This window comes from Mauremys reevesii, unplaced genomic scaffold (genome assembly GCF_016161935.1).
Source record: "Mauremys reevesii isolate NIE-2019 unplaced genomic scaffold, ASM1616193v1 Contig38, whole genome shotgun sequence".
Classification (NCBI taxonomy): Eukaryota; Metazoa; Chordata; order Testudines; family Geoemydidae; genus Mauremys; species Mauremys reevesii.
In genome coordinates this window covers 156,036-171,548 of record NW_024100849.1, presented here as the reverse complement: position 1 = coordinate 171,548, position 15,513 = coordinate 156,036, and the positions used below count along the sequence as shown (strand labels likewise).

Genomic DNA, 15,513 nt, shown 5'->3' with positions numbered 1-15,513 from the left:
TCATGTGGCCACAAAAGTTACTTATTGTGATGCTAGAGAATCAGGATTCAGAAGCTCCCTGGGCTGGGGGCAGCTGAAGGTCGGGGGAAATGCAGCACTAGAAACCCTGAGCTCCCTGCATGTGTCCCTGTGACTTTAGCCCGGGCGTTTCACCTCACTCTCTGCTCCTAGGTGACGTGCGGACAAAGCTCCCCAGGGGCTGGAGGTTTTACGGTGGGAACCTCTATTACTCTTCACAAGAAAGGAAGTTGTGGGATGCGTCGGCAGGGCCGGCTCCAGACCCCAGCGCGGCAAGCACGCGCGTGGGGCGGCCCTTTTCCGGGGGGGCGGCAGGCTGGGCTGGCGGATCTGCCGCAGTCATGCCTGCGGGAGGTCCACCGGAGCCCCGGGACGACCGGACCTGCCGCAGGCATGACTGCGGAGGGGCGCCTCCTCGCGGCTCCAGTGGACCTCCTGCAGGCATGACTGCGGACGGTTCGCTGGTCCCGCGGCTCAGCTGGACCTCCCGCAGGCATAACTGCAGATGCTCCACTGGAGCCGCGGACCAGCAAACCCTCCGCAGCTGCGGGCGGTCCAGCCGAGCCGTGCGACCAGCGGACCCTCCGCAGTCATGCCCGCGAGAGGTCCGCTGCTCCCGCGGCTCCGGGGCGCCTCCCGGGCATGACTGCTTGGGGCGGCCAAAAATGTAGAGCCGCCCCTGTGCGTCGGAGCGGTTTTGTGTGTCTCAGGACTCGCACTTGACCTCTGTCTCCTTCCAGGGAGAACAGGTGAGTGCAGGAAGCTCCTAGGGGTTTGGACAATGGGTCAGTGCCTTGTTTCACACCAGAAGGAGGTGGAAGGTGGCAGCTGTGGCCCGAGCCTGAGGGAGGCCCCGGGCGCTGCCACGACAGCAGTGAATCCCTTCAGGAATTTCTGCTAACGCCCCTTTGCTTAGAGCAGGAGCCTCAACACGGAGTGTGTGTTCAGTGCCCACTGAGACCCCGGGCCAGAGCCTCCCCTGGGTAACTCGGCATTGACTTGAATGAACCACAGGGATTTACACCAGCTGAGGATCTGGCCCCAAGTTGACTCAGTGCAGCCAGGGGAGTCTGGAGTGAGCGGCAGGTTCCCGCTCCCCTTGGGATTGCGCTGCGCTCTCCCCTCGGTCAGGCTGGGCACGGGGAGGCTGTGGGGCCGGGGCCATGGCCAGAGCCAGCTGCAGTCGGTGCAGTGACCTCAGGGGGCTGTGGGCGAGGCCCATAAGCAGGGCCAGGGAGAAGTTAATGACTGACCCCCGCTCCCCTCTCTTCCCGTTCCTGCGTTCCCATCCCGGGGGTGCCTGGGACGTGCTGTGCCACCTGCTCTGGTTCTGGGCACTGAGATCCGAGTTGCTGCTGCTCAGCATTTGGAGCCACACACTGACTTTGGCTCTTTGCTGGCCTGTCAGGCGCAGGGCAGTTGCTACCCCCGGCCGTCAGAAGCCCTTCGTTACCATGGCCACAAGAGCTGTGGAGAACTCTGAGGGGTGGCTGGGGGGTGCATCGCTTCACCGCGTCATTGCTGGGTGTCTTGGTCCCCTGCCAACAACAGAGTCCACAGAGCAGAACTGAGCTCAGGAATTGGCTGTGGTTCTCCACAGAGACATTAACACTCTGATCTGTAGGTTCTGGGCGGAGAATCAGCCAGACAACTGGGATCAGGGGACAGGAGGCAGAGAAGACTGTGTTGAGACCCACACAATGGAGCTGAAGTGGTGGAATGATGCCAACTGCACTGTGCCTTCTAAGTGGATTTGTAAGCAGGCCCATGGACAGGCTGGGCTGTGACATGCAGGTCTCAGCACCTCAGAAAGCACCTTAATTCCCAAGCTATGAAGCATGTTTTCCAGCCACCTGCCGATGAGGAGCCCTGTACACTGGAGGGGGCCACGTGGGATGTGCATTGCAGGGACGCTTTGTCTTGCTGTGATATTTCTGACTGTGGCAGAGAGAGCTGCCCTTATGCCGCTCGGTGTGGCTGGCTCTGTAATTTGTATATTTCCAGGTCTGTCACTGAATAATTCCTTGGATCATGGAATTATTGTTTCACAATCACCCAGTAAATGATGATTTGCTTGACTTGAATTTCTGATTTTTGCACCTTTGGATCAGATGTGGACTTCACCTGCATCCCGTGGAAATTTTTCTTTCTTAAGGATGTCAAGTATCAGAGGGGGAGCCGTGTTAGTCTGGTTCTGTAGAAGCAGCAAAGAATCCTGTGGCACCTTATAGACTAACAGACGTTTTGCAGCATGAGCTTTCGTGAGTGAATACCCACTTCTTCGGATGCAAGTCACTTCTTGCATCCGAAGAAGTGGGTATTCACCCACGAAAGCTCATGCTGCAAAACATCTGTTAGTCTATAAGGTGCCACAGGATTCTTTGCTATTTCTTAAGGATGTGCTCAGAGCTGCAGCAGTAATTGCTTTCCTTCGGGACATGGGAGGAGCTAGTTTCCTTAAAGGGCCAGGAATTAGATTGGAAATTGGTTCTGTTTTGAGTCGGGTGACGATATTTCCCAGATAAAAGAATGTTATTGTCTCAGTGGAAAATCAAAGCCACTTTCTGAGCTCGGTCCTGCTGTGCAGACTCTGTTGTGAGCAGGGGACCAAGATCCCCAGAAACAATGTGGCAAAACATTCTGCCCCTTTATCTGCCCATTGCAGAGCTCGCTGGGATGAAATTCAATAGTGCAAATGCAAGGTCATGCACTTAGGGACTAAGAACAACATTAATCCCCATCTCCTCCAATTTGACTAATAATTTCCCATGTGGAACTGTACCAAATGCCACTGAAATCCAGATAGATGAGTTCTGCATTTCCTGTTTCTAAAAAATCACTTATCGTCTCAAAGAAGGATAGCAGGTTGGTTTGGCACCATCTACCTTTTGTAAAACTGTGTTGTGTTGTATCCCAATTACTCTTTACCTCTATGTGCCTAACTACTTTCCCTTTCCAAATTTGTTCCAAGACCATGCATACAATTGAGGTCAGGTGAACAGGTCTGTAGTGTCCTGGGTCACTTTTTTCCCTTTCTTAAAAATAGGTAGGATGTTAGCAATTCTCCAGTACAGGGCACAACCGCCGCATTAATGGATTCATTAAAAATCCTTGCTATTGGGCTTGCAGTTACAAGTTCCTTTAATAGTCTTAGATGGGGATTATTTGGACTCCACAGTTAGGTCCCATTAAGCCGTTCGAGTTTGACTTCCACCTCAGAGGTGGAAATTTCTACTTCCATATCCCCATTTCCATTTGCCACCCAGCCACTACCCTGAAACTCATTTCCCTTATTAAAATCTGACACAAAGTATCCGTTTAGGTGTTGAGCCATGCCTAGATTATCTTTAATGTCCACCTCATCCTCCGTGTTGGGCAGTCCCACTCCTTCCTTCCTTGTTTCCTTTTTGTTTCTATGGTTATAGAACCGTTTACGTTGGTTTTAATTTCCTTTGCAAGGTCCAACTCTGCTATTGGCAGTTCACGTTATCCCTGCACTTTCTGACCTCCAAGACGTGGCTTTTCTTCCTGATCCATCCCATCTTCCATTCCTTGTAGGATTTCTGCTGTCTCCCAATCACCTGTGTGAGACGCTTGTTCATCCAGCCTGGTCCGCAGCCCTTCCCTAGGAAGTTTTTCCCCTTGCTTGGGATGCAGGCTTCAGAGAGCTTCTGCAACTTTGACTTAAAATAATTCTAAGCCTCCCCCACTTTAAGATCCTTGAGTTCTTCAGCCCAGTCCATTCCCCTTGTTAATTGCCTTATTATTTTAAAGTATCCCATTTTGAAATGAAGGTCCCTAGTTGCAGACCTAGTTTTGTTTATCCTTCCATTTAGTTGAAACTGAATCAGCTCACGATCATGCAAACCAAGATTGTCCCCTACAACCAGCTCTTCTCTGGAGGTCCTCTGGACTCACCAACACTCAGTCTAAAATGGCATCACATGACATTAGCCTGTGAAGGGAACACCTGGGGTTTTTAATCTCAAGAGCCTGCAGCCTGCTTGAATCAACATTTAGAGTGAGAATTTGCTACTCATAGCCAATCTCTTTAGTATATTAAACTTAGATCGAGTTTTTGTTTGCATATCTTCCTCCACATTGAGGGAGGGGTTGAACTTCATAAGCTTATGCTGTACAGTTCTCTGTGCAGCACAAGACGGTATAATTTTGGGCTGACGCTCCAGAGAGGCGGTGCGTGCCTTAGGAACTAGACGGTGGCCTAGCTGTGCCTCCCCATGCAGATCTGATTGCAGCACCTGTATGTACTGCAGCTGGGTGTGTCCCTACCTGCATGTGTGCTGGTAAAAGTGAAGCCTGGGAAAAGTCTTGGCAGGCTGGTCACAGCAGTACCGTGTAAAGGGAGCCCAGGCTGGTGGGCCAGGGAGCCTCAGTGGTACCAAGTCCCAGGTGGCACCGCGGGGGTGGGTGAGCCTGTCACAGTGGCGCAGCGAGCAGGGTAATATGCACAGCTTGTTGCTCTGAGTGAGACGTGCACTTCACACACTGGAGATGATTTTAAGTGACTTTTAAGTGTGGTGGCTAGAGATCCGTCAAAGTGGTTACCAGTTTGTTATTTTCTGTTTGCTTATTTTGGGCAAGGGAAGTAGGGACAGAAAACCAGGAACATGAGTGAAAGTGAAACTAGAAAGAAGCTGGAGCTAGGCAGATTGCAGGCAGAAGAGAGGGACAGTGAACACAAAAGAAAAATGGAGATTAACACGCAAGAAGCTGCACACCAGAGAACCACAGAAGCAGCAGAGGCCAAGCAAAAAGCTGTACACCAGAGGGCCATGGAAGCAGAAAAGGCCAGGCAAAAAGCTGCCCTGGAACTGTAAGACAAAGGGATGGAGGCTCGGAATCTAGCCCTGGAAGAGAGGGAAAACGGGAGGAAGCATGAACTTGACTTGATAGAGAGGTGGAGCCAGCACCCCCACACACCAGGGAGTCCCACCTCTCCAAAAATCCACAAATGTGAACGGTTGTGTTCTGCAGATAGCGAAACAGGGGACATTGCTAAATATTTCATCACCTCTGAGAGTCCCAGAGGAGGAAACTGGGGAAGGAATAGTGGTGGTACAGGAATGTCTCCTTATTGATCACTTGGGAGAGGATGCCCAGGACAGAATGGCTGATTCAACATCTGTGCACCCAGGCACTCAGCCTGTGACTCAGGTTTTGGGAAGTAACTGTGTAACTGACCTCCTGGAGGGGAGCAGTCACGCAACTGACCTCTCAAGGACAGAGAGAGGTGACAGGGGGGTACCCCAATCCTGGGCCTGATTTTTCAGGATGCTGTTCCCGATATGCTTGTGGAAATTAACTCTCTCTTCAAAACAGGATGCAGATCCTACTGAAGGAATAGTGGTCTGTGAGAATGCAGATGACCCATCTCACAGAGGGGAGAAGGGAATTCCCTGGGCTGGTAAGATACAGGAAGCAATTATGGGAGAGCTGCTAGGAAGAGTAGACACTCAGCCCAGAAAGCACAGATCACAACCCTCTAGGAAAAGGGGACAGACAGGGAAAGTCCCAGTGCTGGGAATGGGGAATCACAGGATAACCCCAAGCGGAGAGATGGGTTTTTTGCATGGGTGTAACCTGGGGGTCTGGAGACAGCTACACAGAGGTCCAGCCAACATGCAGAATTCCCCTACACCCTCACCTCACCAGACCTTGGAATGCCAAGGCCCCAGAGATGCCAGAGGTTTGTAGCTTGTCACAGCACCACAGTGTGAGAGGAGGCCCAGCCTGGTGGGGCAGAGGGCTCAGCAGCACCCCAGACCCAGATTGTACCCCAGGGGTCCGGTCACAGCAGGGTCCTGTGGAAGAAGTAATATGTGATCATATAACTGGAGCCTGCCTCCTAACTCAGCCTTCACGATGTTTGGGTGACAAACCTGGTTTGTATTTGTATGTGGGGATGTTTGTTCTGCCTCTGCTCCAAAGCCAAAGAGGATTCACTAGCTAACTAACAAACTCTGTTTCTAGAGTTGAGCCATTGATATCAGTGCTGCTGCTGTTCCTGACCCACAAACAAGATCCATGTTCATTTCAGGCTCCATTCAGTTCATGGGGCGATGAAAAAGTGTTTCCAAATGGAAGGGACAAACTAAACAGGGGTGGGGGGGGGAAGGGAGGAAGTAGGCAGGTTAGTCCTTTCATCATCATATTATCAATGACGACGAGAACATAGATGGGAACAACCAAAATCTGCATATTCACTATGCAGAGAAATATGAAGGTTTTGGTTGTCAGACGTCACCGGTGTGGTGCTCTGCTCTGTTCAGTGTTGATAACAGTCAGCTGCGCGTGTGCATGTTCCCTCTGCGTGCTGCCCTGGATCTGCGCAGATCGCTGGCACAGTAAACCCCGAGAGAACCCCCAATGACCACAGACTCCGATAAGGTACGAAGGCACCGGCCAGGTTTATTGTCAAATGAAGCACAGTAATAGTTTCCTGTAGACTCTACAGGACATACTAGGAATATGTGCCCCCTGGCAATGGACCGTCTTAGTCAGTGGCGGGACACTCCACTGCCCCCTAGGCTGGCCCAAGACACCGCCCCAGGGATGCCTTCTGATACACCCGTACAAACACGTGACACATCACTCCTGACATATGAGGTGCAGCCCCTCTACGTAGTAAGGTGCCGCCTCTCACCTTGCACATGTTGGTTTGAACAAAACAACTCTATCCACCATAGAACCTTTTGGCCCTGTCTTTAGGAGGGGTTCGCCTGTTCCTGGTTATCTGTGTGGAATGTGCCAGCATTGGAGTGTCCTGGTGCCATCCCAGCATATGTTTGTATCTCTGGTGTTCAGTACCTTTTAGGTACGTATCTTCTTGCGGCATCAGCCCTTTCCTTGCCGGCTCCTGCGAGCAGGGCCTGCCTCTGGCTCACAGCTTAATTCTGCTTTATGTGAGCAAAGTCTTGATCCTTCCTTTAGTTCAGGTCTTAGGCCTCATACTGGGCCTCTGATGCAAGAGTTTATGTTCCAGGGCCTCATCTTAAGAACATAAGAACATAAGAACGGCCGTACCGGGTCAGACCAAAGGTCCATCTAGCCCAGTATCTGTCTACCGACAGTGGCCAATGCCAGGTGCCCCTGAGGGAGTGAACCTAACAGGCAATGATCAAGTGATCTCTCTCCTGCCATCCATCTCCATCCTCTGACGAACAGAGGCTAGGGACACCATTCTTACCCATCCTGGCTAATAGCCATTTATGGACTTAGCCACCATGAATTTATCCAGTTCCCTTTTAAACATTGTTACAGTCCTAGCCTTCACAACCTCCTCAGGTAAGGAGTTCCACAAGTTGACTGTGCGCTGCGTGAAGAAGAACTTCCTTTTATTTGTTTTAAACCTGCTGCCTATTAATTTCATTTGGTGACCCCTAGTTCTTGTATTATGGGAATAAGTAAATAACTTTTCCTTATCCACTTTCTCAACATCACTCATGATTTTATAGACCTCTATCATATCCCCCCTTAGTCTTCTCTCTTCCAAGCAGAAGAATCCTAGCCTCTTTAATCTTTCCTCGTATGGGACCCTCTCCAAACCCCTAATCATTTTAGTTGCCCTTTTCTGAACCTTTTCTAGTGCTAGAATATCTTTTTGGAGGTGAGGAGACCACATATGTACAAAGTATTCAAGATGTGGGCGTACCATGGATTTATGTAAGGGCAATACTATATTCTCAGTCTTATTCTCTATCCCCTTTTTAATTATTCCTAACATCCTGTTTGCTTTTTTGACCGCCTCTGCACACTGTGTGGACATCTTCAGAGAACTATCCACGATGACTCCAAGATCTTTTTCCTGACTTGTTGTAGCTAAATTAGCCCCCATCATGTTGTATGTATAGTTGAGGTTATTTTTTCCAATGTGCATTACTTTACATTTATCCACATGAAATTTCATTTGCCATTTTGTTGCCCAATCACTTAGTTTTGTGAGATCTTTTTGAAGTTCTTCACAATCTGCTTTGGTCTTAACTATCTTGAGTAGTTTAGTATCATCTGCAAACTTTGCCACCTCACTCTTTACCCCTTTCTCCAGATCATTTCTGAATAAATTGAATAGGATTGGTCCTAGGACTGACCCTTGGGGAACACCACTAGTTACCCCTCTCCATTCTGAGAATTTACCATTAATTCCTACCCTTTGTTCCCTGTCCTTTAACCAGTTCTCAGTCCATGAAAGGACCTTCCCTTTTATCCCAGGACAGCTTAATTTACGTAAGAGCCTTTGGTGAGGGACCTTGTCAAAGGCTTTCTGGAAATCTAAGTACACTATGTCCACCGGATCCCCCTTGTCCACATGTTTGTTGACCTCTTCAAAGAACTCTAATAGATTAGTAAGACACGATTTCCCTTTACAGAAACCATGTTGACTATTGCTCAACAGTTTATGTTTTTCTATGTGTAACCCTTCTGCCAGGCCGAGTTGATAGCAGCCAGGGCCGGGTTCAATACATAGGGGTCCCTTCCCTACAACGTAATGCAAAACCAGCTCAAGCCCCCACCCAGTGACCTGGGAAAATCTTACACACACCCCTGGGCGCCTCGAGGAGACAATACTTCCCCTCTCGCAAGCACAGAGTCTCGGTGTAGCAGAAAAGGTTTTATTACCTGAGATAAACCATAAACATTAAATTGGGAAAACACCTCAACTAGAGTTCATAGATCAAACCGTGAGCAAAGACCCACCCCAGGAAATTGGGCCGTGTCCTTCTCCCTGGGCTCTTGAGTCCAGCAACCCTCAAATAACCCACAGTCCCAAAAGTCCCACAATCCAAAAGTCTCTGTCCCGGGTCAGTGCAGCCCCAGAGTTTGAAAGTCTCTCTGCAGAGGTCCCCCTCCCCCAGCCTGGGTAGAAAGGGGCACCTTACGTGGTCCGGGGCCAACTGCCCTGCCTCTCCGGGGGGTTCTGCTTCCACCAGCCATCCCGTGATCCGCTCCAGCCGTCCCCGCAAACTGCGCAGCTCCGCTTGCTCCGTGGGCTGCTCCACCCGTCCCACAGCTGCTCCGCTCTGCCAGCTGCTCTGGTCCACCAGCTGTCCTGTGATCCGCTCCAGCCATCCTCACAAACGGCTCAGCTCCATTCACTCCGTGGCCCCACAAACTGCTCCACTTCACTCTGCCAGCTGCTCTGCTCCACAGTATAGCTTCAGGCTCCCCCACTCGTTAGCACAGTACTCAGTGCTCTCAGCTCAGCAATTCCCGCTCTTTAGTGATTTCAGCTCACAGTAGGGGAGCCCCAGTGCTGGTGCACCATTAGCCCAAAGTGAGTTCAGCTCAGTAACCTGTATCTAGACTCTTAAGGGAATAAAAAATTAACTCTGATACTCCACAGTGCTGAGAGGTGTAGGTGGAACTGGTGCTTCTGGCTCACACAAGGCACCTACACCACCACCAAGTACAGATACCTGTCCCCAGCCTCTCTCAATACACTGGGGTTTGGAACCCATGTCCCTTGTCTAGCAAGTGCTATTTAGTTGATAATGAAACCCTTTATCATAAGACAGTTTTGTAGTTTCTCATTTACTTAATCAAGGTGACAAAATTTTATTCCTCCTGCCCCAATAACAAAGAAATTGGGGATCCCACAGCTGTGAAAGTAACCATCCCAGGCTGCTGTTAACTCTGCTAATTGGGATGGGAGTGCCAATGCAAATAACCAAAATGCCAATGCAAATACCTGAAATTCCTTTCCACACTCCCCATAATTTACCACCAGATGTCAGGGTAGAGCTCATCCTGACTCTCCTTACATCTGTGTCTGACAATTTTATTCTTAACTATTGTTTCGACTAATTTGCCCGGTACCGACGTTAGACTTACCGGTCTGTAATTGCCGGGATCACCCCTAGAGCCCTTTCTAAATATTGGTGTTACATTAGCTAACTTCCAGTCATTAGGTACCGAAGCCGATTTAAAGGACAGGTTACAAACCTTAGTTAATAGTGCCGCAACTTCACGTTTGAGTTCTTTCAGAACTCTTGGGTGAATGCCATCTGGTCCTGGTGACTTGTTCATGTTGAGTTTATCAATTAATTCCAAAACCTCCTCTAGTGACACTTCAATCTGTGACAGTTCCTCAGATTTGTCACCTACAAAAGCCAGCTCAGGTTTGGGAATCTCCCTAACATCCTCAGCCGTGCACACTGAAGCAAAGAATCCATTTAGTTTCTCCGCAATGACTTTATTGTCTTTAAGCGCTCCTTTTGTATCTCGGTCATCAAGGGTCCCCACTAGTTGTTTAGCAGGCTTCCTGCTTCTGATGTACTTAAAAACATTTTGTTATTACCTTTGGAGTTTTTGGCTAGCCGTTCTTCAAACTCCTCTTTGGCTTTTCTTATTACACTCTTGCACTTAAGTTGGCAGTGTTTGTGCTCCTTTCTATTTGCCTCACTAGGATTTGACTTCCACTTTTAAAGGAAGTCTTTTATCTCTCACTGCTTCTTTTACATGGTTGTTAAGCCACGGTGGCTCTTTTTTAGTTCTTTTACTGTGTTTCTTAATTTGGGGTATACATTGAAGTTGGGCCTCTATTATGGTGTCTTTAAAAAGGGCCCATGCAACTTGCAGGGATTTCACTTTAGTCACTGTACCTTTTAACTTTTGTTTAACTAACCCCCTCATTTTTGTATAGTTCCCCCTTTTGAAATTAAATGCCACAGTGTTGGGCTGTTGAGGTGTTCTTCCCACCACGGGGATGTTGAATGCTATTGTATTATGGTCACTATTTCCAAGCGGTCCTGCTATAGTTACCTCTCGGACCAGCTCCTGCGCTCCACTCAAGATTAAATCTTGAGTTGCCTCTTCCCTTGTGGGTTCCTGTACCAGCTGCTCCATGAAGCAGTCATTTAAAGTATCGAGAAATTTATCTCTGCATTTCGTCCTGAAGTGAAATGTTCCCAGTCAATATGAGGATAATTGAAATCCCCCACTATTATCGGGTTCTTAATTTTGATAGCCTCTCTAATTTCCCTTAGCATTTCATCATCACTATTACTGTCCTGGTCAGGTGGTCGATAATAGATCCCTAATGTTATATTTTTACTAGAGCATGAAATTTCTATCCATAGAGATTCTATGGAACATGTGGATTCGCTTAAGATTTTTACTTCATTTCATAGAATCATAGAATCATAGAACTTAAGATCAGAAGGGACCATTATGATCATCTAGTCTGACCTCCCACAAGATGCAGGCCACAAAAGCTGACCCACCCACTCCTGAAATAATTCTCTCCCTTGACTCAGCTGTTGAAATCCCCAAATCCTGATTTAAAGACTTCAAGTAGCAGATAATTCTCCAGCAAGCGACCCCTGCCCCATGCTGCGGAGGAAAGCGAAAAACCTCCAGGGCCACTGCCAATCTACCCTGGAGGAAAATTCCTTCCCGACCCCAAATATGGCGATCAGCTGAACCCCAAGCATGCGGGCAAGACTCTCCAGCCAGACACTCAGTAAAAAGACTTTCAATATCCCAACATTGACCCTCGGTACTAATTACCAGTGGTCGCACGTTATTGACCTATTGACTAAATCACGTTATCCTATCAAACCATTCCCTCCATAAACTTATCAAGCTTAATCTTAAAGCCAGAGAGGTCCTTCGCCCCCACTGTTTCCCTTGGTAGGCTGTTCCAGAATTTCACTCCCCTGATGGTTAGAAACCTTCGTCTAATTTCAAGCCTAAACTTCCCGACTGCCAATTTATATCCATTTGTTCTTGTGTCCACATTAGTACTGAGCTGAAATAATTCCTCTCCCTCCCTGGTATTTATCCCTCTGATATATTTAAAGAGAGCAATCATATCTCCTCTCAACCTTCGTTTGGTTAAGGAAAACAAACCGAGCTCCTCAAGTCTCCTTTCATATGACAGGCTTTCCATTCCTCAGATCATTCTAGTGGCCCTTCTTTGTACCCGTTCCAGTTTGAATTCATCCTTCTTAAACATGGGAGACCAAAACTGCACACAGTACTCCAAATGAGGTCTCACCAACGCCTTGTATAACGGGACTAGCACCTCCTTATCTCTACTAGAAATACCTCGCCTAATGCATCCCAAGACCGCATTAGCTTTTTTTATGGCCACATCACATTGCCGACTCATAGTCATCCTGCGATCAACCAGGACTCCAAGGTCCTTCTCCTCTTCTGTTACTTCCAACTGGTGCGTCCCCAGCTTATAACTAAAATTCCTGTTAGTCATCCCTAAATGCATAACCTTACACTTCTCACTATTGAATGTCATCCTATTACTAATACTCCAGTTTACAAGGTCATCCAAATCTCCCTGGAGGATATCCCGATCCTTCTCCGAATTGGCAATACCTCCCAACTTCGTGTCATCCGCAAACTTTATCAGCCCACTCCTACTTTTGGTTCCGAGGTCAGTGATAAATAGATTGAATAAGATCGGACCCAAAACCGAACCTTGAGGAACTCCACTGGTAATCTCCCTCCAACCCAACAGATCACCTTTCAATACGACCCGCTGCAGTCTCCCCTTTAACCAGTTCCTTATCCACCTCTGGATTTTCATTTCGATCCCTATCTTTTCCAATTTAACCAGTAATTCTTCATGCGATACCGTATCAAACGCCTTACTGAAATCAAGATATATTAGATCCACCGCATTTCCCTTGTCTAAAAAATCTGTTACTTTCTCAAAGAAGGAGATCAGGTTGGTTTGGCACGATCTACCTTTCGTAAAACCATGTTGTAATTTGTCCCAATTGCCATTGACCTCAAGGTCCGTAACTACTCTCTCCTTTAATATTTTTCCCATGACTTTACATACTACAGATGTTAAACTAACAGGCCTGTAGTTACCTGGGTCACTTTTTTCCCCCTTCTTGAAAATAGGAACTATATTAGCTAATCTCCAGTCAAACAGTACAACCCCCGAGTTTAGAGATTCATTAAAAATTATCGCTAACGGGCTTGCAATTTCACTCGCCAATTCCTTTAATATTCTAGGATGAAGATTATCCGGGCCGCCCGATTTACTACCGTTAAGCTGTTCAAGTTTGGCTTCTACCTCGGATACTGTAATTTCCAACCCCGCACCTTCATTATCAGTCACTCTGCCACTATTCCTAAACTCTTCATTAGCCTCATTAAAGACCGAGGCAAAATATTCGTTTAGATATTGTGCCATGCCTAGCTTATCCTTAATCTCCACTCTGTTTACAGTTTTAAGCGGTCCCACTTCTTCTTTCTTGGTTTTCTTCCTATTTATATGGCTAAAAAACCTTTTACTATTGGTTTTAATTCCCTTCGCAAGGTCCATCTCTACCCGGCTTTTGGCCTTTCTCACTGCATCCCTACACCCTCTGACCTCAATAAGGTAGGTTTCTTTGCTGATCCCTCCCATCTTCCACTCCTTGTACGCTTTCTGTTTTTTCTTAATCACCCCTCTGAGACGCTTGCTCATCCAGCTCGGTCTAAAACTGCTACCTAAGGACCGTTTTCCCTTTCTCAGGATACAGGCCTCTGACAGCTCCTGCAATTTCAACCTGAAATAATCCCAGGCGTCATGATCACTCGAGCCAAGGTTGTCCCCTACAACCATTTCCTCAACAAGGTCCTCACTACTCACCAAAACTAAATCTAAAATGGCATCCCCCCTCGTCGGTTCAGCAACTACTTGATGAAGGAATTCATCAGCTATCACGTCTAGGAAAAGCTGAGCCCTATTATTATTACTAGCATTTGTTCCCCAATCTATATCCGGGAAGTTAAAGTCTCCCATGATCATACAATTCCTATTGGTATTTACCTCCTTAAAAACATTAAAGAGCTCTCTATCCATCTCCAGGCTAGATCCCGGCGGTCTATAGCACACCCCAATCACTATCCCAGGGGAGGCTCTAGTAGTTTTCTTCCCTAAGGTGACCATTGCCCAAACAGACTCCGTATTATCCATTGCATTGCTAGTTATTTCATTACAGTTTACCTCATTATTGACATACAGTGCTACCCCCCAACCTTTACCTTTGTTTCGGTCTTTCCTAAACAGCACATACCCTTCCATACCTGTACTCCAGTCATGGCTACCGTTCCACCATGTTTCGGTTATTCCTACAATATCCGGTTTCAATTCCCGGACCAGGAGCTCCAGTTCCTCCATTTTGTTACCTAGGCTTCTCGCATTGGTGAACAAACATCCTAATTTTTGCTGTTTGGCTTCTCTCACCTTTGTTACCCAATTTGGTAGGGACACAGTACCACCAGTATGACCTATTGGTCTAGTATCCATCCCCCCCCTCTTCCTTATGTCCAAACCCCTCCCTCTGGCTATATCCGTTCTTATCCTGTTGTCCTCCCTCTCAATGTTTAAATTTGGCGTGGAGAGTGCCTGGACATCTCCCAACCGTCTCCCCCCAATACCTAGTTTAAAGCTCTTTTGATTAGATGAGCCAGCCTCCCTCATAGAAGTCTATTTCCTTCCCTACTCAGGTGGAGCCCATCCCGTGACAACAGTTCTCTGTCCCCGAAAGCCTCCCAGTGCCCATACATCCCAAAGCCCTCCTTATAGCACCATTTGAATCTACACTTTCTTTCACATATAGTGACACTCCTCCCCCTGCACGACTTGTTCTGTCCTTCCAATATATTTTGTACCCCAGAATGATTGTGTCCCATTGATTGCTCTCAGTCCACCAGGCTTCTGTGATGCCTATTATATCAATATCCTCCTTTATCACAAGGCACTCTAGATCACCCATCTTATTATTTAGACTTCTAGCATTTGTGTACAAGCGCTTTAAAAACTTGTCCCTTTTTATTAGCCTGCCTTTTTCTGATGTGCCAGATTCTTTTTTATGTGACTGTTTATCATCTGATCCGGCCCTTACATTATCCTCTTCCGTCCTCTGCTCTTGACTATAACCTGGAGATTCTCTATCATCAGACTCTCCCCTAAGAGAAGTCTGTGTCCGATCCACATGCTCCTCTGCAGCAGTCGGCTTTCCCCCATCTCCTAGTTTAAAAACTGCTCTACCTGGGTGCAGTAGAATCTACTTTCTAGCACAGAAAGTCACTCAAAATACAACCCATTTCCAATTTAATTCCTGGCCCTTTTTGGAAACTAGCCCTCCCCCCATGTCCCAAAGAAAGGCAATTATTGCTGCTGCTCTGAGCACATCCTCAAGAAACATTCCAAGGAACGCAGGAGACTCCCTCTGCTGTCAAGACACAGTCATAACCGCTTTGGAACTGGGCCAGTTCTGTGAAAACGTACGTACCTGAGACGCAAATCAGAGCCTAAGAGTAGAAACCCAGTTCCGTTCTCCCCCATCTAACTACCGCCGGCGGTTAGGGTTGCAACCTGTAGAAGTGTGTCATGATATTGCAACATCAAAAAAAATATGGGGACGCTCTTAATGGCCTTCGGTCTATTCACCTAGTTTATGGGCAGTGTTAGAGGGCTTTCCCTCCACCCGCCCACTTCCCTGGTTCTTGTCACACAGA

At 47.7% G+C, this 15,513-nt stretch overlaps 2 protein-coding genes across 2 annotated transcripts in view; one reads left to right on the top strand and one right to left on the bottom strand.

Annotated features, from left to right (window-relative positions):
* Positions 1-2,096, top strand: part of LOC120393924 (C-type lectin domain family 4 member F-like) — an 83,273-nt gene extending 81,177 nt beyond the window's left edge. Inside the window, exon 7 of the mRNA XM_039518382.1 lies at positions 1,643-2,096. Within this exon, the coding sequence (XP_039374316.1) occupies positions 1,643-1,805 (163 nt within the window). The 3' untranslated portion in view covers positions 1,806-2,096. The remainder of the gene's footprint in view (positions 1-1,642) is intronic.
* The window catches only part of LOC120393923 (C-type lectin domain family 4 member F-like), a 40,659-nt gene extending 25,351 nt beyond the window's left edge, over positions 1-15,308 (bottom strand). The window contains exon 1 of the mRNA XM_039518380.1: positions 15,288-15,308. The gene's annotated coding sequence lies outside the window, so the exon portion shown is untranslated. The remainder of the gene's footprint in view (positions 1-15,287) is intronic.
* Positions 15,309-15,513: the final 205 nt, after the last annotated feature.